This window comes from Convolutriloba macropyga, chromosome 7 (genome assembly GCF_964194025.1).
Source record: "Convolutriloba macropyga chromosome 7, txConMacr16.3, whole genome shotgun sequence".
Classification (NCBI taxonomy): Eukaryota; Metazoa; Xenacoelomorpha; order Acoela; family Convolutidae; genus Convolutriloba; species Convolutriloba macropyga.
The window spans coordinates 63,061,822-63,085,767 of NC_134474.1; the positions used below are offsets into that span (position 1 = coordinate 63,061,822).

The 23,946-nt window shown below is 36.5% G+C and overlaps 3 protein-coding genes across 5 annotated transcripts in view; 2 read left to right on the forward strand and 1 right to left on the reverse strand.

The window, feature by feature from the left end:
- LOC142343235 (uncharacterized) overlaps positions 1–23,946 on the forward strand; it is a 595,961-nt gene that overhangs the window by 300,285 nt on the left and 271,730 nt on the right. The window lies entirely within an intron of this gene.
- Positions 1–23,946, forward strand: part of LOC142343234 (uncharacterized) — a 374,820-nt gene that overhangs the window by 126,666 nt on the left and 224,208 nt on the right. The window lies entirely within an intron of this gene.
- LOC142342438 (transcription factor ETV6-like) lies at positions 1,897–23,387 on the reverse strand. Its single transcript, XM_075393759.1, has 7 exons — positions 23,345–23,387; positions 20,160–20,556; positions 19,595–19,804; positions 16,302–16,514; positions 12,842–13,012; positions 2,985–3,222; positions 1,897–2,390 (listed from the first exon to the last, which is right to left on the reverse strand). Exons 2-7 carry the CDS (start codon positions 20,533–20,535, stop codon positions 1,970–1,972), a joined length of 1,629 nt encoding a protein of 542 aa, XP_075249874.1. The 5' UTR covers positions 20,536–20,556; positions 23,345–23,387; the 3' UTR covers positions 1,897–1,969.

Below are 23,946 nucleotides of genomic sequence, written 5' to 3' on the forward strand. Positions count from 1 at the left end.
TTTTTGTTTCTTATCTTAAGATTAACAAATTTTTGCAGTGAACTGAAAATAAAGTGATTAGAAAACACAAAGCTTGCCCAGGTTGCGGTGCCAAAGAGAAGCAATCATGTCCAGAACAACCCAGACGAAAAGATCTTATGGCGAGACTTTCATGCGTTCATCAGACTTTCGTGCGATCATGTCCAAACTTGCGTGCGTTCACCAGAATTCGTGCCTTGAAGTTCAGACTTTCATGCGTTCACCAGACTCGTGGTTTCTTGTTCAGACCTTCGTACACTCACCAGACTTTGTGCGTTCGTGCGTTCATTTGGGTGTTCGCCGGACTTTGGTGCCTTCCTGTTCAGACTTTCGTTCGTTCATTTTCAGAATTTCGTGAGTTCATGTTCAGACTTTTGTGCGTTGATGTTCCAGATTTTCCTGTTTTTTCACAGGAATTGCAAGTTGAAGAGAGACCCGTATTTTCTTGCGATTGAATTGCTCCTAAGTTTTCTGAAAGCATTTTTTATCTTCCGTTTTTTCAACGTTAATGAATAGAATGAAAATTTAATTTAGCTCATAATCATAGTACATGCAAGTTTTCATTTTTGGGAAAATCGTTTAGAATTAGTCATTCCAGGTCTGTTTGCTTAGTGGGGCGTATTTTCTTCACAAAAAGAGCAGATGTTTTATTATTTTTGCTGATTGTTCAATTGCTGGTGGCTCAATTGCGGAAGCCCAATATTTTGCTTTTCTGAGTCAGGGCTAAAACTCCAGCTACCTCATTGTTAACTTTTTGTTTGTTCAGTGTTGCGACCATTCATTGTGCCACGAATGTTTCAACTGATGAGTTTACTATCTTTGATGAACTTTACCTTGATGTATATAATTGAACATATTTCACTTTTTTTTGTGCTTTTTGTTTATCAATTACACTTGTTTCAGGAGCGCTTAAAAATCAAGCTCGTGTAGACACTTTTTCGAGCCTATCAAATTTTTATAGGTTTGAAGAAAGATAACGTCTGACATTATCAAAATTCAGTTGTTAGGATAACTTTCCAAGCGGTTGTACTCTATTTTTTCCTTTTTGAATGAGCAGTTATAATTTTGTCCTGACGAAGTTTTGTTTTTATTTTTTTCTCATATTTCAAATACTTTATCTAAATGCAGACCTGATTTTCTGAATGATTGCACACGTTTTTTCCATTTTTTTCATGTTGCTCGTTGCTACACAAAGTTTCATCAAAATTCTTTTTGAAGTCGTGAGAGGAAAAGCAATAGTACAGTAAAAAAATATTTGGATTGTCAAAGCTATCCTTTTCAAAACCATTAAAAACAACAACTTGATGTTAAAAAAGTAAGTATCCTTCGAAAACTATAATCAGCGTCGTAAAAATGTGAATTCCTTGAAATTATTTGGAGGCAATGTGCAGATAAAATTATTTGTCAGCAGAAAGCATTACTTTTTTAGAAAAAAAATATTGGAAACAAGATAACACAAAGAATAGAAAATATTGATATTGTATAGTAAAGACAAAATCAGAAAATTTTCCTTTTACGCGCAAAATTTTTAATTTTCTGGTTTAATCTGGAAAACTGTAAAAAAACAATTCATGAGCGTTGAAAACATCAGTAAACACGCCAATTAATCCCTTTGCACAGCGAAAAGCTTTAAAAAAATTAATGCTTCCTTTAAGTTGCTAATTAGTAGTTGGCAAAATAATTTCCTTTTTTTCTCACTTGCTTATTCAATTGCTCATTTCTATCATAATGAAATTACAGTACGTGACGCTTAGCCCTCGTCCATAAAAACCCGAAATCTCTTAAAAGTTTATGGAAGACCAGAAAAGTTTGCCGCAATATAAGGAGTTCCTCTTCAAAACAACAAAATAGTTTGTAAAAAGGAGTCAAAAACGCTAAATTTTTATTATTTAATTGAAAAAAAAAGCAATTCAGTTATCTTGCGAAATGTCGTATAATTCACAAGAATTATTTATCCTGTTTTTAACAAGTTTGATGTCATTGAATTAAGTTTTTGACCTCGCACTTTCCGCTCGGATGAACTATTTATTTCAGTTTCTGATATCATTATATCGCTCTCTGCAAAATTCTTCTCCCCATTGGAATTAATTGCCTCTGTTGAGGTTTCCATATTGTAATCACTTCTCGAGGATACAGAAAGATCAGATTCGTCATCGCATGTTGAACACCCACTTGACAGTAAACTAGAACTCGGTGACGTGAAAGCACAGGGCGAGCTAACCATTGGCAAGGTATGTTGTTGGTTGCCATGGTTACCATTAGTGTTGATGATGTTCTGATTGTGGTTGTTGTTGTTGTTGTTTCCGTTCACTTTGTATCTTCTCCCAGATGCTTTTAGACTTCGTTCCATCATCTCAGGATTTCCCAGAAACCTATGGAACATGTCACCAATTGTAACGCCTCTACCAGGATACCTACTAACTTTTCACTGGTTTTCATTATAAATTTCCGATCTTATGACCATTATTTCGAAATGGAAGAGAACGTTAAACAGCTTTATAAGGGCAAAGACCCATATTTCAAAGATGATAAATAGAGCAAGACGGAAAAATTGGGCATTAAAAAGAAAAATTCTTTTCCGCATTTGCAGGTATGACGTTTTCATGATTTGAAGAAATTAGTTTCATATCATTTTGTCTTGCTTTGTTCTCCAAAAAATTTTTGGATCTATTCTGTCGTGGCAAGTTGAACAGCTTTTGGTTCGCTCCCTTCATAGACCACCCCTCCCTGCTTAGTGGTGCTACAACCTATATACCCCTCCTCCCACGTAAACAAAATTGTATCATAATGGAAGGACTTTTTCATTTTCACGATGGTTTAAACCGGGGAACAGCCCATTTTTTCCGTGCAGTAATGTTCAACCAAGAAAAAAAACTTAAATTTAATCTGCAATGTTTAGTAATAATGCTGATCAATTTCAAATGATCCAGCGTAGAAACAAACAATCCAATGTTTAATGCGCTGACCTGTAAGTGAGTTTCCTGCCTGGCTCTTTGTGAATGATGTTCATCTTGTAGTAGTACCTGAGGGCCCTCGACATCTTCTCATACGTCATATTGTGTCTGTTCTTCATTCCACCCCACTTGAATGCCACCCTCTGTGGCTGCAGGATCTGGAAGACTCCCTGTGCCTCGTCAACCCACCTCACCAGTCCACTGCCCTCTCTCAGCAGTTGGTACAGAAAGGACCACAGAAGACGCGGACCTGAACAACTTGCTTTTAGTTGCTACTCTTAGCCCGGAGGTTCAATTATAGTTTTCATTGAAATTAAATTGACAAAATAATTGGTTATAAGACCCAGGGTTATTGTTGAATCAGTTCATGGAACTACTCAAAAGCAGCGCAACTTGCGAAACAATTAATTAGGACATCAACCCGGGGGGAGGATTTTCCCGGAAAATAACGGGGAAAAGAGTGTAAAGAGTGTAAAAATAAAAAAATTACCCCCCTAATTAGGGGTGAAATAGGGGTGAAACCTCCTCCCGGGAATATAGCTGCAGAAGCGTCACACAATCAGCCCTTCAATTAAGGCCATCAAAATCATGTTTTTATATTATTGTGGGTGAGACTTTGGTACACCTTACGATTTGGTTCTAATTGCCTATGGCAGCGAATAGTTGTCTAATTTTTAGTAATGACTCTTCATTATGCTCGCTCAAACAGCATTGTAGCTGAGCCACGAACGATAATTCAGAATAGGACATTTCTACTGTCAAATTTTTATGTCCGCTAGCAGAGCAATTGCGCTGCAACACCTTCTTTAAATTATAGTAGAGTGGATTGACCTCCAATACAATAATTGTTATCTGCGAGCAGATTTTGTTTTGCAATGGCTGAAGATAAATTGGCCATTGTACATGCTGTCTCAATTTCGATCACTAATTCGGTCAGGTCTAAAGAAGTCATCTCCTCCTGTATGGCAGACAACGTCGTGGTAACAAAAATTAAACGGAGTGTCAGCATTACAAAATGGGCACGTTTTCTCCCAGCCATACACATCAATCCTGAGTCTGCAATTGCGACTGAACTAAAAAATTTTCTGAGAAAGCTTTCCCAATGCAGAGATTAACAACACGGATAAGCAGGCGCCGTGACAAGCACAAAATTAAGTTTTTCTCCCGCAGCCCTTGAAGTTCTTCCAAACTATTCGAATATCATGAGATTTGAAAAAACTGTTGTTTATTTGCTGATATACCTAATGCTTTGAGACTCTGAAACCGATAACTTATTTTCTGAGGGACGCTGATTAATCTTTAAACCATTTTATTGGATGCCAAAATTGGGACCAGACAGGCCACCGTGACTTGATCACAAGACCAAGTGCTGCCAATGCCAGGTACTGGTTTGCAGACAAATTTGGTTCATGAATTATCACAAATTTCAGCAACTATTTCGTTGAAGGCTCACTTTGACGACCATCAAGCAAACTAAGTATAGAATCTGAATATTTAGGGAGGAGGTTTTACCCAATCTTAATTATTAAAAGGCTTTGTTTCCTTGAGAACAACTAGTTACAAATGCCTATGAGTGCCAAGAATCGAAGCGTTCCGCAAATACCTACTAGATACCAGTTTAAGCTCTACTAAGTTATAAGGAAAGGTCTAAAAAGAGAAAGTAGTGGAAAATTTGCTAAGTTAATTTAACGAAAAGTATAGTTACCAGAGTATACTAGTTCAAACAATTATTACAATTTTCAGTACCACGACAGAGATCTGTTAACTCACTCGTCTAATAAAATTTACTCCGCAATTCGGATTATCACGACAATATAATTATTTTCAGACTGCTTTTGGTTACAAAAATTGGCTAAAATTGAGCCGTATATATACAACTTATCTATGTTTGGTTATGATAGTTTAGTCCTTTTTTTACCAAATGTTCCAAATCTTTGTGTGAAAAATACCTTTTTGGGAAAAGTTTTCAGAAGGTCATTCATGACTTTGATAACCTAGGCCCCTAATTTGGGTTTCTAATCCAATATTACGTGGGTGAGAATTTTGGTGTTCAATCTATGATATAATCTTTATCAGAGTCAATATTTACTTATTCAACCGTTCTCATCAGTTTAAATTTCTTCGCCATTATTATCTTTGTACAATTTCAAATTTAGAATTCGCTTTTGTGTTGGGAATAATTCAAGGTCAGTATTGATTTGGTTCTTTTCCGAAAAACGTTTAAGTTTAACTTTTCATTCCTACATCCCACCCATCCGGACTAAACTATTCTCCTGAATAGTACCAATTAATATAACGTAAAAATATATAAGAGCACCATCACCATATGTTGGTACGACAGTTTTTTAATCAGCGTTTGTCTCCTCATTTCGCATTCTCTCAACTAAGTTTAGTCTCTCCGATGTCAGTTTGTCAGTTCCGATATCTCGTTGATCATTATTGGACAAATTGTGAATATGTTTTGTAGTGTTTTTGGACTTGTAACACTTCTTCGCTGCCCAGACAGCCAAAAGGACAAATGCAAGGCACCATAAGGAAACCAAGCAGACCAGCCAGCTCTTTAAATGTATGCAGTGCTGACCCATGGCGAAAGGATTAGAAGTTGTTTTCCTCAGAAAGTTGTTGATGGATTTTGTCTAACATCTCACTGACTAATTCAGGCGTGACATCAAGCTTAGGGACATCCTTGAGTGCCGATCTGCTCTTATGCAACATCAAATTCCGACTCTCTTCTGTAGGAGTGACCGCTGAAATGCTCGGGATGTTGAAAGCGGTATCCAGTAGTTCGGGATTTTTGATTGTTGTTATTAGTCCACTGTGTTGAAGACAATATGCTGGATCGGCCAACATGACCAGTCCATTCTTCGGGTGAACCAGTTTTCCATCGCAGGGGGGTTGTACTAGGCAACTTTAACAGGCTGGTACACGGTTTGAAAATTTTCTGCCCCCACTGTACGTTATGCTATAAAGAAATTATTGATCGTCTGCCGCGTTGAGGAGGTACATAGAGTTAGATTGCTGTCGGTAAAATTGGTAATTCGGTTGCTTCTCGTGTGCAAGTCTTCAAAGCAGCTACCTCGTGATTGTATAGGAGTGAAGTCAATCAGAGTTGATCTTGCGCGCTCACCAACGCTACTGGCATGGTGCAAATTACCAGCAATTGTGTCCCCAAACAAGACAGATATTCCTCACTCTTCATTTCGACATAGCTTTCTTCTCGCCTTGATACGATCAAATAGTTCCTTTTTAATTTTAGAGTTGCACCGTCGTTGTGTTCTTGATTGGTTGTGGCAGAGGGATTGCTTTGTAGGCATCGTGAATCGGTTCATCACTGTATACTGGCACCTCCATTGTGATTAACAGTCCGTGAGGATTGGAAAAACTTTTCTCACTAAGGGCCGGCTGTAAAGTAAACTTGAGTGGTCGTATGGAATAGAACACTTTTTATCTCCCAGCTTCAGAGTTGTAATTATTTTCCGTAAATCCTCGTAGGGTACTAGTGCGGCTGGCAGTATTCCCTTGGATAGCACTACAATGCTTGTAATAAATATGTTTCTCTGATCCGTCAAAAATAGTGTTTGTACTTGCAACTCGCTGTGCATAGGATTGAGAGTCCATGATACGTTGTTATTTTAACTTTGGGCGCGAAAGGCATACATAAAAACATCAGAGTTTCGATGATCGCAGGCTTGGGCTTGTTGTATTTCTTCCATTGTTTTTTGAAGCACCTCAGGGTTTGTTTGCAGAATCTCAAATTTATCCTCTGAGTAGTTTAGCACTTTTCGTGTGTCTTCATGAAGCTTCAAACTACTGCTGGTCATGACTTGAATAGACTCTCTTTCTTCGTTGTGCAGGTGAACCATTCTTGATTCCAAATAGTGCAATCGTCCTTCCAATTGTTCCATCTTTCGCTTAGAACCTTCGCACAGACCAAAAATTGAGATTAGTCTACAGCCTGCTTTTTCCAGTAAGGGTTCTAACGTTATCGCCGTCGCAGCTTCCATTGCAAACAGCAGTGGTGATCGTCTCTGTCGCTGAAGAGTGATAGTCTGGTTTACAAAAGATGCTACTTCTTTGATAAGCTTTGTCCTCTCTTTCTCTGCTCTTTCGTATTCTATCTGAATAGATGAGATTATTCCATCAAAGTGGTGCTGTAATAGTGCGCCTATTTCTGGGTTGTTGCAAAACTCGCAACTCTTCCACGTTTTCTGTTCTAATTGCTGAAGTATTGAAGAGAATTTATAAATTGATCGGAGATCCACGTTCAACAAATTTGGAAAAAAGGACTGCGATATCCACAGTCAGATACGAGTCGGCCAATTAAACTGGAGTTTGAGGTTGAAAGAGAGCATGCGAATTAGTTTGTGCAATCTCCGCTGTTTGCTGTGGCACCGCAAGTATTAATATAAATATCAGAAAGTTGTACGTCTAAATATTATTATGGTTAATTATTGCGCTAAACCTAGATAGCATTTTTTCTGCATTAGAAAGAGTGCTACATTCTCTATTAATTTCCTCCCCCCAAATTCGCATAAATTTATTTGAGCTAATTAGCTCTTTCATAATACCGGTTATATATTAACTTGCTATATAGTTTGTTTTGGTGCTATTTAAATATGTTTTACGATCGTCCCAATCTTTAATAACAATTTTGGCTCATCTTTTGATCTTCACAGTTTTTTTAGGCAAAGCTATATAGAGAAACTTAATCAAATTCCTTTTTTTAATTTTTTTAAATATATATATATATATATATATATATATATATATATATATTCTTTTTTATTCGTCGTCGATTCCAAATCGTTTTGGGTACTTCAATGCGCGTCTTTCTCGTGTTTTAGCGATGGAGTTTACTGTTTCGTCAGTTTCGGTTCCCAAAAGTTTTGCAAATGTTTTTGGTTTGCACATTTCCCTCTTGGCGCCTGCAGGTGTTGACTGTGTTTTACTGAGGTCCCTCAAGACATTTTTTGGCTTGTGTGGTCGTTGGGGCAGTGGTGTAGAGTCAATCTCTTTGGCTGGGGTTACAAAAGGGGTCTGGTTCTCTTGGGTTTTGTCTTGTTCCGGAGTGATTGGTTCTGCTGGTATGTTACTCTTAGTGGGCCTTTTAGTTGAATGTTCTCGCTCTGCAAAGAGATTGTAGAAAAATTCTTCATCCTCGTCCATCCATTTGAAGGGACTCTCTTGTTTGGGTCGTCTTGATGTAATTTCTGGGGTGAAAGTTTTATTGTTTTCTTCAATGTGAACTTCCTGGTCATACGTATTTTGGCGGCTGGGCCATTTCTCCTGATGAGATGATCTTGTTTCCATTCTGGTTAACTCGTCTTCCTCCTTCACAGGCTTCAATCGATTGTAGTGGACTATCTGCCATTTCTTGGAGTTTGTGTATTTTGAGATTTTATAGTTGACTTCGGAGGTCCTTTCGATGATGTTATATGGTCCGAGCCAGGGAAGAAAAAACTTCCTTGATTTTGCTTTTTGGGGTGCGAAAAGCCAAACTTTCTCTCCTGGCTTTAGTTCCTCTCCAAAGACGTTTTTCTGGTACAAATGTTTTTTTGTTCGTCTGTAGCCAAGTGTCTCTCTGGCATTCATATGTGCTTCCCTGAACTGTTCATTGAGCCATTTTGTGAATTCGTAGTTGGCAATTTTGTGACCAGGTGCTTTCGGGAGTAGCAGGTCAATCGGGTATTTGCATTCTTGTCCAAACACAAGTGAGAATGGAGTCTGTCCTGTTGTTTTGTGTACGGTCGTATTATAGACGAAGTTGAGATAGGGAATCATTTAATCCCAGCTACGCAGTATTTGGAAATAACATCCGCAACAACTCTGTTGTGACGTTCTACCATACCATTTCCGTGCGGGTGATATCGAGATGTTCTTGTCTTCTCTATTCCAAAAATTTTGCACACTTCTAGTAGTACTTCGCTGCAGAAGTTTGCTCCTTGATCGGTGTGAAGGCAATCGGGTGCTCCAAACGTCAAAACCCAGTTCTCCACAATTGCTCTAGCAACATCTTTGGCCGTTGTTCTTTCTAAGGGGACGCAAACCACGTATTTCGTGGAATAGACCGTCAATACGAGTATGTATTTTGCACCGCTTGTCTTTGCTCGGGTAACAGGTCCCAGGATATCTGCTGCCACTTTGCTGAACCGGATCCCAACGTTGATTGTCTGGAGAGGGGCTATTCTTTTCTTTCCAGCGGTACTTCGTGCTTGACACAGGGTGCAGTTCTCACACTTTCGTTCAATGTCTTTTCTCATATTTGGCCACCAAAACCTCTGTCTTGCCCTGTCCAAGGTCTTTTGAAAAGCAAAATGGCCTCCACTGAGTTTTGAATAGTGAAGTTGTTCCAAAGAACAACCAAGCAAATTAGTTTTGTTGCCCCTCAGATAATGGATCAAAACTCCCAATGCAAACTGAGGATCTTGTAAATAGCTAAAGTTTTTCAATTGAAAATCAAATCTCTCGAAAACTTTTTTAGGCAGAGTCCAACACACTTGGAGTTCACATAGCAGAATCCAGGATCTCAATACGGTTATATAAAAGACTTATCAGTTTTGGCGTGATTGTTATCATTCTGAACTCAAAAGCCTCATTCTGATTTAAATTGTCGATCAAAAGCGCACATTTTTGAATTGCCTCGCTTGTTTTATTGACAGTCCCTAAGAATCAAAACATGAATGCAATTTTCCGAACATTTTTGCGCTACTTCGAATCAATGTGAATCTTTTGCCTGGATTGTCCGATCAAGGCAATTTATTGTCTGGACCACTAGGTTCATACTTCTGCCATTTCACCCTAGGTCAACTTGAAAGCTTCTGACAGTTAGCAGTAAACGCGTAGCGGGAGTTCCGAAGTGACTTCTGCGAGTCATGCAATTTTGATTAAAACACGCAACTTGCAAGTTTGAAGATAATAAATTTTTATGGAAGTCAATTTCCGGTTATGTACATAGAGACTTCTGATAATGTAGAATTTAGGCATTTCAAAACCTGCATATGGATTTTTTGTGTATAGCTCACGTGACTCTAATTGCAGTCATTGAGTGCTTCTAGCGTTCATCGAGATCCACACAGTGGTTCAAAATGCAAAGCCAGAATTTTGAAGTTACTTCTGAAGAGTTACGTAACGTTGCTTAAAACACTCACGTGCACATTTTAAAACGCCGAAAGTCTGCAGTGACAGAAGTTGCTACTTCGCCAGAAGTTGAATTTCCTTCACTTTCGTCATTTTAAAACGTGCGCATTTCGTGTTTTAAGCATGGTTAAGTGAATCTGCAGAAGTCATTTCGAAATTCTGACTTAATATCTCGAACCGCTTCGCGGTTTTCGATAACCGCCAGTAGTTCTTAGTGAAGTCGATAAACGCCAGTAGTCACTTAACCATTACTTCAGACACGAGAGGTGCATGTTTTAAAATGACAAAAACTCGTGGATGACAACTTCTGGCTAAGTATAAAGGAACTTTCATCATTTTAAAATTTTTACATGCCTGTTTTTTTTAGCTACTCATCTCTACAAACTCAATCTTTCTCAATCAGTTGATAGTTTTTTTGATGAGTCGAAAAAGCAAAAACTACAAAACTGCTCGGTTATCGAGCTGCTCCACTCATCAAACAGAATTAAATAATTGTTCCGACCCACTTTAGTGTGGGGGGGGACACTTTTTTTCAGTTTTACTAAAATTTTATAAAATTGTTTAACAAAAAGTGTTTTTGGTTTGTTTTCTAAAGATAGAAAAGTGTTGATGAAATCATTTATCAAATCTCTTTGGCTCAAAATTTAGCTACAATTTCAAAAAATCTGCTTTTTTCTTCTTTGGACAATTTTGCTAAAATTTACCGGAAGTGAACAAAAAAAAAGCTGAAACGATTTGCTTGAGCTCACGAGAGGCCAAATTTACTTCTCCGCTTTCTTTGAAATGTTTCTTGGTTTGAAACTGTCCCGGTTTTTAGCTATATAACTCGATAATTATATAAACAGCATCAGTTTTCCCTGATAATTGAAATTTTGTCAAATTATCTATATCCATTACACTGGGAAGCGTTGCTGTCCTTAGTGGACGAACATTAACAGCAGGGCTAGTTTTGATCTAACTGTTGATTTCTAAAGTCCAAAGATAAAGATGGCCTTTTTAATGTTCATTGCAGAACATTTCACATCAAAGCTCACTATTGACGGCTCCAATTGGCATCATAAACAATTGCCATGTTTTTACGTTTTTAGTCCAAAGCTTACTGTCGTTTTGACTTTTACAATCATTGGTTTTCCAAATAATCAACGGATTATAGAGCTTTGCCACTATTTTCCTCCTATTTTGGTAAACTTGTAGCTTAGTTTCAGCACAGAGAGAAAACATCTTCAACTTAATTATATTTTAGTCTCTTATGCGGCTTTGGGTTTCAAGAAATTTTTTTCTGGCTTCGCTATTACTAGTTTTGCTAAAAAGTTGATTTTTCAGCAATTGCCCATTTTTTATTATGTTACATTTCTGATTTTGTCACATTATCATTTTGTTGATAGGTCACCTATCACTTTATTGGAGTTCAAAAATTAGGCACAATTTAACATATAAATTATTAGGGAACGGATTATAGTTTTAAAACGCAGTTGGACATATCTAAAGTTTTCAGCGAACTGATTATGGTTATAACAGGATTGATACCTGTTTTCCGAATTTTTGTCTTTTGATTTTTGTCTGTATTTGACGTTATTTTTGTTAACGCATGACATTTTGTCTCCAATTTTTGTTTCCGATTATTAACAGTTTTCAAAGCCTATCTTTGGAGGAATAAAAGACCCTGTTAAAAAAATTAATTTATTGCTGATTGTTTTCATGAGTTTGAAAACAATTGTTTCTAAAAAAAGTGTTTTTTAACTTTGCGTCTTCCGTTCTTTTTCGTTTATTTGTTACCCAATCTCATACATTACAGGTCACATATCACGCTGCTGGCGTAAAAGAAGGGCGAAAACAATCATATCTGATGTTATACGTGAATTTATAATGGTTTTAACGGCTTCGACGCTGGTTTTTCAAAACAAACGTTTTGAGTTTTTGTCTGTATTTGACTATCCGTTTGTAAACGTAGGACACATTCTGATCAATGACTCTCAATGGCCTCGTTTAGAGAAATGAAAAAGCCTAATTTTTTATTTCAATTCATAGCTAATGAGTTTCATCACCTCTAAATTAATTGTTTTCGAAAAATACAAACTTCGTTTTTGACTTTGCTCTTTTATTGTCTGCTTGTTAGCCTCATTAATAAGTGGGCACATATCACTTTATTGGCGTTCAGAAAACGCGCAAATAAAAAATTTTGTATTCTTAGGGCAAAGATTATGGTCAAAACGGGTTCGACTTAGTTGTCGAGCAAAAAATTTTTGAGTTTTTGTTTTTTTCTGTAGTCTTTGAGTTTTTGTTTTTTTTTGTGTTTTCTTTTGTAGTCGTATGAAAAAACCTTAATAATGACAGGTCCCAATGTCTTATCTATTTGAGTTATAAATGATTGTTTTACAAACGTATTTAAAGATTTCAGTTCATATATAATGGTTTTCATTAGTTTGGAACGAATTGTTTTCAAAAATTATTAGCTGAATTTTGGTTTACAGCAGTTATTTCCGAAAATACTTGAAATTTTGAAAGTTTTCTATCACATTCTCATTTTTAGACAATGAAGCCGAAAATGAGGACGAGCGGGGTCGGAACATTATGTGCGAAAGCACACTACAGAGCCTCCTTGTTTAGTGTAAATAATCGTGCAAGAAAATTGATTGGTTGGGATTTTCATCAGCAAATCTTTAAACAAAGTGCTTTGACATCTAGCTCTGGTGATTATTCACATCTTTTTTAAAGAGGTTTTGTATTCTTACCTGTGCTGGGCTCATTTGGATAGATGGTGAGGTGGTGATTGGTGGGTGGTGGTGATGACGTCAGAGGAGGAGTGGGAGGACTAACTGATATCTGATTGCATGGTATAGTTTTGACGGCTGGCAAATTTAATGGGAACTTGTTCACGGGCCACGTCTTCAATTCACTCAAACCTGAAAAGGAAATAAGCAGATTGTCCCTCGAAATGTCAAATTGCCACGTTGAACACGTGAATAAAAATTTGCTTCACTTATAGTTTTTAATTTCTCGTAAAACTACGCTTCTTATTAAAGGCCCTAGTCGAGACAGGATATTAATCTGGCAAGAATCTTGCTCGATTCTTTCAAGATTAACGCTCTCGAAGATCTTGCCAGATTAACATTGAAAAATTGCCTTCTTTGAAGTTATTGGGTTCTAGTGCAACTAGGGTTCAAGTACCGAAAAACTAATTGTAAGTAGTCAGTTGAGGCTAAACAAATGCTTTACGCATGCAAAAAAGTTTGATACTACGTTTTGTGTGGCAATAAAATAACCACATATTGTACACCTTGTTGATGACAATATGTACATGGCGAAATTCGAAAATGGTCACTTTTGAAGGCCTTTCAATCCCTTCGAACAAAAACAAATAGAACTTTTGAAAATTAGGATAGGAACGGCCTCAGCGGACAATTTTTGACACTTTTTTGTGACAAAAGTAGGATAGAAATGATTTCCGCGCCTTTTTTAGGCGGTCTTTGTTTCATGGCTAGGTTAAGAAGCAAAAAAATTGGCGTCCATGTGGTTGTTCATCTTGCAAGTTAGGGGAGTTAAAAACTCGTAAGAAAAACAATAGTCGTGATAACCGATTGCAATTTTAGTTGTCAAGGACTTATGGTTCATTCCGTGCCTTCGTGAAGCTGTCTGTGTGAGAAAGAGCTCTAACTTCTGCTTCACCTTACTTTGACAAACCTTGGCTGAAAGGATGATACCACGTGCAAGCTTAAAAGAGGTCATATTCATCAGAAAGAGCAACACTGCTCATGACAAGAACAGTCTGAAATGTGGGGGAAAACAAAAGGGCAGATGAGAACCGTCCACTTCGACCTACTGCTGTTCTGCTGCAATTACGCAGAAACAGCTATTATTATTCTTACTTCAACACGTCAAGAGACGCCATTAGATTTTTCGGTACGTTTTTTTTTCATACAGTAACCTTACAAATTCATATGATTTGTATGATTTCCTGGTTGTCAAGCAAAAATCTGGTTGTCATGATTTCCTGGTTGTCATGCAATTCTTTGGTTTCCTAGGTTGATCGCACAGAGAAAATAAGAATGAACAGTATGGAACAATATCTATGATCCTTATATAAAAGACTTTTTGCTCAAGCATGCCCTCATTTGCAGAAAAGGAGGCTTGATTACACAAAGGCATAATGAAATTAGAGATCTATTGGGAGACCTATCGTGCCTTGCATGGACTTACACTCAAAAAGCGCCAATAATTCGTAAACATTCTCAGAATCAGAAAGCGTCAAGAGTCGATCTTCTCATAAGAGGTGTTTGGAGCCCGCAAGAAACTGCCTCGTGTGATATTTGTGTCACAGACACTGAGGCAAAATCTTACAGCAACAGAAATCCAGAGGATGTACTGGAAAGCTGCACTGACGAAAGGAGGAAAAAATACTCCGAGGCCTGTCAAGAAAAAGATATCGCTTTTACTCCGTTAATTTTCAGTGTTGACGTTATGATGGCCAGAGAGAGCAAAATTTTTCTCCGGCAAGATTGTCGGACAGACTTGCTTCAAAATGGGACAAACCTTACAGCATTATCATCAACTGGGTCAAACTAAGATTGCATTTTTCAATCCTAAGGGCCTCAAATCTGTGCATAAGGGGAGCTAGATCTAAATTGAGATCGTTTCCCTATGAAGATTGAGCTTTTATAACTTGAAGTAAAATTTTGACGTTCCACTTGTAATCGGAGAAAAGTTATCAAATAATTATTACCGAACATGAGAGGGCAGCGTACATGTAGAGCAAATGTCTGCTCGCATGGATTTAAATTTATATATATATATATATATATATATATATATATATATATATATACATATATATATACACACACACACACATATATATATATATATATATATATATATATATATGTCACCCAATCAGTAGGGACAACAACTTTTAACAACAATTATTAGCGCTCTGATGTTTTTGTCACCCAATGGTTGGGGGCATCAAAACTAAATCCAATTGACGAAATTGCTTACGCAAGCACTCTAAAATGGGCTCAATTTGAAAATGTCATCAACCGAAAACAACAACATGTATCCTGAAGAAAGACCTCTAGCTATCTTGATACCTCCAATAACATGTTTTCGTTCTTACCTGACCCAAGTGGGGAGAACAGAAGCATATTGTAATAGAGGCCTACTTCTTGTTGTGAAGAAAAGAAATTGACTGCTGACATTAAATTAGTTAAACTGCTAATATGTTGTGTTGATGACTAAAATCATGATAACCAAGTTAATTGTCAATTGATTTTTCTTTATTTAAAAAAAATGATGTTATGAGCCTATTTTCTCCAGGGAAGTGGTCATGTTATAAATACACATCCAGAAAAGAAGCCCGATTAATATGCAAAAGCCAATTTGATTGCAAATTCATCAATTGAAGCAGATGAAAATCTTTTATGAGAGTTGACTGACCAATCAGACAACGGATTCTCGATTCCGCAAAATAGCTAATTAGTCTTTTAGCCTTCAAAAGATTTCATTGTCATAACTGAAGTCACACTTTTTTTATAACAAGATGCAGCCGAATAGTGTAGAGCTCATAGATTTAGGTCCGCCTACTTCGAGCGCAGAAAGAACTATAGCACACGCAGGCAGAGGTCCCAGACCGAAGCCACCTCTGATCAGACCACCTTTGAGAGCAGAATTGCGTTGGAATAACAAATAATGGGAAAACTTTCTAGTGCACTTCGAACGCGAAAAGCATTTCGGGCATTCGAAAGGCTGATCAGAAGTCATTTTGGTCTAGGACCTCAACTTGGGCGATATACACTTTTATTAGAGAAGTTTTAATCACAATTAATCAACATCAAAATTTGGAACTAGTTAAAAATATGCCAAAGCCCGGGAAATAGTGCCAGTAAAGCAGCACTGATTCATCGCATACCAATAGTAATAAGCTAAATCAATGCTGCTTCAGAGTATTCTATGGGTTTTTTTCAGATCTTTGCTGAATAAACCCAGAGTATATATTTTCAAAGGATTTTAGTCTGTACATGCGGTTTTTGACTTTCATCACTGTTCATACAAATTAATAGCCAAATTTTGAAATTTCAGTGCAGAGCCGAGAAGGGCTCTTTATACAGCCTTAGGGGTTAGCTATAGAGCTCTACTGCTAACCCAAAAGGCTGTAAAATGAGCTGCTTTACAATTTCTCGGTCTCCACCCACTTACCTTTCTGATTGTGTTCAATATTTTTCACGAGAAGCAACGGAGGCGGACTAAACATGGTGTGAGGTGAGCTCCCAATTTTGATCACATTCTGTTTGTGGAGGTGGTGGTTTCCTTTCAATTGAGACGGATTTTGTCCTTCGTCACATAAGTCTGAATGACCACCAGTTTGAACTGCAGATTCATCGAAGCCTTTGGAAGGTGATAAAAGCTCACCTAAACATAATTATTCGTCAAATTTGTAATTTTTTATTAATAGATTATATAGAAATAGAACTGTGTTAGTTTGATCGTTTCGATTGATTGGCTCAAGCCAACGTAATATCAATATTTTTGACGCAGTGCATGTCGTAGTCTTAACTTGGCATAGAAAATATTTGTTGAAAAAAATTATCATCAAGAACCCAGAATAAATTTTACTATCGCATCTATTGCTCTACATCAATCACATTATTTCTCACCATTTCAGCAATTTAAAATTAGGTTTGAAGTAAACAGTCAATAAATCTACAATGACCCAATTCAAAATCAACCATTTCTAGGTACAATATGTTTACTTTATAGTGACTAGGTATCGCTAATTGCCTTTATTGTAATTGGCTATAACAGACAAAGAGACTTTATTTTTAATGAAAAATGTAAAATGAATTTGCTGTTAATGAATTTGCACATGAAAAACTGTCAATGAATTTGCACATATGATTTACTTACTAGCTTTCAATTCCACTGAATAGATATCGACTGGTCCTGTTAATTTATTATTTTTGCCACCTACTTTGGTGGGGGAAGTACTATATGCTCAACTGAATTTTTGTTCAGTCAATTTTTGCCGATCGATATAATCACCGTACAAAGTTGTGAGTGATACCATTATAAAGCCCGTCAAGCGTAGAAAATAAAACAACTGGCAGATTACCAGAAAACAGCCGCAATAGCTTCGTAGATCTGCGGTCTCAAAAAGATGGGGAGAAACAGACCAAAGAAATTTCTTTTTTTTTTCATTATATGCTGAGATTTTATTTTTTAAATATTTTGATTGAGAATCTGTAAAACTTATTGCTGCATCTGATGGCACACACTAAGTTGACATCGCCTTAAATTCAATATTAAAAAAGTAAATTTGAAAGTGAAGAAGTCATTTTAAAGGTGAGTCAAGTGTGACCAGCAACTTAATCACGCGAATGAACAAAAAACTCATTTCATTTACCATGAAAAATAACGTCAAGCACGCAATTTAATCAAAATTTCATTAAATCAACAAAAAGCAGATTTGAAGTAATTGTGACGTCATATGGTCAAAACAAAAATCTTGGCGCCGAAATAAAGTAAAAACCAAGAGAAGGCCAATAATGGTCCCACTATCACTTTGAGGTAATTTATTAAAACAATTTTTGAATTTAGTTTTCTCTGAAGAGTTATCGAGTTTTAAACTTTTGTTAACAGGTGTTCTTAAAAAAGCTTTCATGACATTTTTACGATAGTGTTAATTGTCGTACTTCTACAGATAAAAGGGTGTTACTGAACTGCTTAAATAGAAATTTCGGCCAAATGAATTTCATTATTTTTTCAAAACTCACTTTTTTTTTCATCGAAAATGACACCAAATATGCTTCTTTATCCCATTTTGATTAAAATTACCAAAACTTCAAACCTAAAGATTAATGACGCAATCCTCTCAAACTCCAAAGAGGTCTAGCGTTACATCCGCATCTTAGTGTTCTGGATTTAAAATTTTGATAAAATTTGCTAATTTAACTCCATAATAATCCAAAACTCATCGTTTCCTTACATACTGATTTTTTGTCAATTTATTGATTACGTTAAAACTTGGAATGAATACGTGTTTTTACTGAGTCAGCAGCAATGCCAAGTATAGTTTTGGTCTAATCGTGGATTTTTAAGATATTTTTTCATACGATAAAAATCTATTTTTATGAAATTCTGAGTTAATTCTTTCCTCTATGTTAATTACAAACCGGACTAATTTTAAATCGTAGATCAGAATTTGACTTATCTAATTCAGGAGCAACGAGGGTCCAATGAACATCTATTATAGTTTCAGTCAAAATTTCATTGTTTTTATGGCTTCAGCACTGTGTTTGGGTAAAATGGCTCGAGTTTTTAGCTGTACTGCTATTTGATCTCATTTCTGTCGATGTGTAGTTGAGTCTCATGAGTATCTTAAAAGTCGCATCCTGTTTCCAGTATATTAGAATTTAGTCATCACTGCTGTTTTGGGTCTTAGGTGATACATTTTTTTAAATACTTTGAGTTTAATTTTTTGATTTTTTTGAACATTTGTCAAACCTTGAGGTTTTCCGTCGAACTGCCACATGATTTAATTAATCACAGACAACATATTACTTTAATTGCGGTGAAAGGGGGCTCAATTGGAAAAAAGTACTCAATGAATTATGGTTTTAACGGTTTCGATACCGTTTTGCAAAAGTTAGTTAAATTTTGCCGTAATTTGTGATACTTTTTGTAATCCTAAGACAAATTCTGGATAGTGAAAGGTCTCACTGGCTTCATGTGGAGGTATAAATGAAGGTATTCAGGAATTTACTTGCTAGCTAATGGTTTCCATGAGTTTGAATTTAGCTGTATTCAGAAAGTATGAACGTATTTTTTAACTCTGCCCTTTGTAGTTTTTGTCTACTTGGCTAGTAGTCTAAATAAGGACAATCCCTATATCTTTTGGAGAAGTTAATTTTAAAGTACAAGTTAATTCGTATAGTACAGGGGCTTTATGTGATGCTTTTTTGACTTTGTTATTAAGTGTTTTTTTTAAAAAGGACATAATAAAGGTTTTTAATTGTAGTTATTGTTTGTTGTTGTTATTTGATTTTGTTGTTTGTCTTGTAGTTTTTTTAATGGCAGATCTCATCCACGCTCTAATCTGGCGCTATTTACTTCGTTTAGAGCAAATTTTTACTCATTCGATAGTTATTTCGGAAAGGATGTGAATTTTGAAAGTTTTTATCTCTTCCTCATTTGGCAGACAATTAAACCAAAAATGTGGACGAGAGCGGGATTGGATCATTATGCGCCAACACACATTATCGAGCCTCCTTGTTTGTACATTAACTCATAAAAATCCTTGCTGATGAGAGGTCGCAAATTAAATTCTGTGCCTTAAAAATGAAATGAGGGCAATGCGGGAATTAATTATTTTAAACTGACCACTGAGGACTGGAAAAAAACATTCAGCTTTAACTTTCAATTTAGGACATTCTGCTATGCGCCCAATTGCCTCGACCGGCATCGCTCATAACACGTATATAATTCACTCTTACATTTTTTGATTGTAGCCTGCAGCAAATCGTACAGTATGTCACCATACTCTGGACTGCGAGTGAAGAATGCTTCCTTTGTTAGGAGACAGAGTGCCTTGCCATTCATGTTGAACCTTGAAAGACTGAGCTCCTCAAATGAGAACTCTCTCCCGCACCATGAGAGCCAATCAAGCACCTCTGAGTTGGTCCACGTTTCCGGATGATCAGAGTCTGAACAACCCAATAGCTCAACAATTTCGGAATTTAGGAAACAATTTCAGCCAGACCTGTCTTGAGATCTATCTTTAGAACAACTATTTCATTCAAAATAGAATTTCCCTTTAGAACGCATTTATGAATTATAAAAGTACTTTCCGATTAAAATTATATTTTCTAAAATTCGCCAGGAAAAATAATTTTTTAAAATTACAATGAAAATGTAAGAACCGAAACCCATTCATTAACATTTAGAATATCTAGGAGCGTGCTCACGGGTATAAACAGCAGTAAACTTGTTCACTGTCTTTCGAATTCACCTTTCTCGCCAGAACTTTAATTCCAAGTTTACAAAAAAGGCGCGAACTACCAATTAGCTGGCGGTGATTGCTAGGTTCATTGTCCAGAGCCGGTTTCGAACACACGTCTGGTGAGCGACAATTGATCATATTAGTGTCAAAAGCCTCGACACAACACATTTGCGGTGACGTCATCGATCTAGCAGAGTCTATTGGAAGTATGGGCATCGAGGGGTTCCTCGGGATACATGCAGACTGGGGAGGTGCTGATGACGTCAGCAGATGGAATCCGGGAAAAGGTACTGGGACTGTGAGGAGTTGATTGATACCAACTGGTGATGGGGCCAGAGATATGACAGCAGCAGCTGCTGCAGCTGGGTTGGCTGGAAATTGAAGAGGCAAGTTTGGGGCGTACAGATACTGAAGCCCACTTCCGAGAAGAGCCATTGGATTCTAGCGTGAAGAGTCCTAAGCATATAACAATGAATAATAATATTCTTAGTATTAAATTGTTTTCTGGCAAATAGCAAATAAATTAGACATTAGAAAATGTGCTATTAGATAAACAGATTTGACACCAAGTATCTCCTATAAATTCGAAATACTTTTTAACTTGAAGTTGCATTTCGTTTTAAGATAATTTAAAATATATTCAGATAAAAATTAATTATAAAGTAAAATATCCAAAACAGCGTTGAATGAAAGGAAGAAAAAAAGTTAGTATAGAAAGCAAAAAAATTTAATCAATCCGCAGATTAACCAAACCAAAAAATTGTTCAGCAGAAAATAGTTCATTCTCTATACAGTGTTTACGAGACTTCAGAAAACATTCAGAAAATTTATGAGAAAAAACATTATTTATAAAACCAGATTTCTTTCCAAAAGTTTTATTATCAATTTGACAGATTCGTAAAATTTGCAGCACCTGAAGTGGATGAAATTTCTAATCCTCTCGAAGATGTTACGCCGAATCGCATTTTGTTGTTCCAGATAATAAGATACCATATTTAACAAGCGGTTTGACATTGGAATTGAAACCGCGCAGCATTTGCTGTTTGTTAATAATTTTATATAATATGAAAAACACATAAAAACTGCACCAACTTTGTCTCCAAATGCTTTGTATCATCGACAAGCATTTTCATTTTACTATCAAAAATTATTTCTGAATACTTACTTCATAATACGCTTCCAAGCGATTTTTTTTCAATTGCAACTTGTTAGCAAGTAAGTAAAGTGGGCAATCTATCCAGCGAGAGTTGAAAGCGAGAAACTAAATGAGCAATCTATTTAAATGAAGCTATTTAAATATATCCAGCGAGTAAAGTTTAAATGCACATGAAATCTGTTCTTTTATACGTAGAAAGCTCAGAAAAAGTTTGTTTAACATAATTTTCTTTGAGCCTACTAATAAACTAAATCGATTGCGCTCTTTTTAGGCTTAATATTTTTATGTTTCGAAAACGTATCGGTGACTGATCTGAGCCGAAAATCGACTCAGACAAAATACCTGCTAACAAATACAGATAGATTTGTCGGGCCCTTATGATGTGCTTTTTGCCTTGATACGTTTAAATACTGTTGCCTACTCGACTTTCCTATTGAATTCAAAGCTCCGATAGAGTCTTTTCAACTATATCTTGGTTCCACGACTCGGGAACGAACCAAGGACCTTTAGATCTATCGGAGCTTTGAAGATAATAAGATAGTAAGATACCATATTTAACAAGCGGTTTGACATAGGAATTGAAACCGCGCAGCATTTGCTGTTTTTTAATAATTTTTATGTAATATGCAAAACACCTCAAAATTGCACCAACCTTGTCTCCAAATGCTTTGTATGATCGACAAACATTTTCATATAACTATCAAAAATTATTCCTGAATACTTACTTCATAATACGCTTCCAAGCGATTTTTTTCAATTTAAACTTTCTATTTCTTTTCCAACCGCCCGTTTATTGGAAATGGTTCAGGTTACATCATTTTTCTTCGTTTAAACTAAGCTTAGCATTCTCGATCCAGTTGAAACTGCTGTTTCCTCTAAATACTTTTGTTGCTGCTCTCGAACTGCTTGGTTCGCGGTTGTTGTCATAAATTTGTCGTCAGCAGATATTAATGTTTCTGTTTTTGAAAACCTCACTTTCTAATAATTTTCGAAGACTTAAAACAAAAAACGACCAAGTAACGATCCTTGCGGGACACCGTATTTGGTTTCTGCTAGTCTGTTTCGCAAGCTCTCTATTCTTTTAACAGCCGTGAGAAATGTCTTCTTTAACTCCACATAAGTTTAGATTGCTTTTTCGCGAACTAAAACTTCTAGGTACTCTGATAGACTTCAACCAATGTATCGACTGCTCTGATGGCTTCTCGTTTTTCTCTATTTCTATTTTGCTTGAAATTTTTGTCAAAAAAAGTTGGAGACGGCTAAAATGGGTAGAAACCCATGCGTTAAAAATTAGTTTGTCTTTAATCTAGCCAATTGATTGTAAAATTGATATATGATGGTAAAACCATCACTTTGCCATGTTTACTAAGTGACAGATGTGCTGTTCAATTTTGAGGTTGCAGCGTTACCGATTGCACCTAGTTGCTATTGAAAAACTTTTAAACTTGTTTTATGATTTTGTAGTTTACTGTCGCAGTTATTATTTGAAAAAAATTTAGAAGCTACTGTAGCTCAGAAGGTGAAAAGAAACAACTATTTAATCCCAAAATTAACGCAAACGTCTTAGCTTATAAGGAAAGAGAGACAGACAATCGATGTCACAAATAGAAGCCAAAAAACCTCGATCAAGCTGACATAAAATAAAGCCAAATGTTACTTAATACTTGCGTAATCTTTCAGAAATAATAAATTGTTAACCGTTACCATCGAGTCTGCGCATAGTATTTGCAATGTACCAAAGAACCAGAGGAAAATAAGGTTAATTTTAACACATCTAGTGATTTTGAGCCCCAGCTACCTGCTGTCTAGGACCATGCCTCTCATCCTGTGTGGAATGCGACCCAAAAAACCACGGACCGAAAACAGTGGGGGAATCCCCGACGACCGCGAAGCGCGCCCACTGACCAGCCAGGAAAAAATCATAATACAGCTTTCTTGGCCTAATTTTTGTCTGGTTTGACCGCCTGTTTGGCTTGTTGACAGTACTAGCGCTAGAAAAAGCAAAAATTGTGAGCTTTCGTTTAAAACTCAGAAGTTTTAAAACTGATCATGGAGTTTAAAAATTTTAAAATCTGATCATGAACTCACCAAGCTTGATCACATACGGTTTCGAACATACGGGGACTCCCTTTAATGCAGGATTGTGTGCATTCCCAAACAGCACTTTAGTTCAAAAAATGAAGGAATTTATGGCGTTGAACAAGCCAACTGACTTTGCTTTGTGAGATAAAAATGGCGGTACCTCCCATAGTCCAGCTCTAAAAAAAGACAACTAAAAATCTTAATAAGAAATTACGAAGCACTCAAGAATGAGTTAACAGACGGCAGAATCGGGTTCTCAGTTGGGGCAGAATACGTGCAAAAAGCATGTTCACATAAATAGTCGTTATCGTTATCAAAATATTGAATGTTGGTAATTTCTACCAACAAATTCTGACATAGTTTTTTTAGAACAAAAAACACGTACCTATGCACGTTTATATATTTTTCAACTTTAGCCAAGTTGCATATCTTCTCATGGCTACAAAAGCAACATGCCTCTTCGATATAATTAACCGCAATCAAATGAAGCTTTGGCGGGTAGTTTACTGGTTTACATTTACTTGGGTCGATTTTCTACAATATATGCTCCCGCAATAAGACCGTCACTAAAATGTCACAACTGCTAAATACTTCTGTAAACATCTCTA

Excerpts from the sequence above, each read along its gene's own strand:
- LOC142342438 (XM_075393759.1), bottom strand. The coding sequence starts at position 20,535 with ATGGCTCTTCTCGGAAGTGGGCTTCAGTATCTGTACGCCCCAAACTTG. Across the intron at positions 19,805-20,159 it reads CAATCACCGCCAGCTAATTG|ACTCTGATCATCCGGAAACG; the intron begins GTAGTTCGCGCC and ends TGGGTTGTTCAG. Across the intron at positions 16,515-19,594 it reads GCAGGCTACAATCAAAAAAT|GTGAGCTTTTATCACCTTCC; the intron begins GTAAGAGTGAAT and ends AATTATGTTTAG.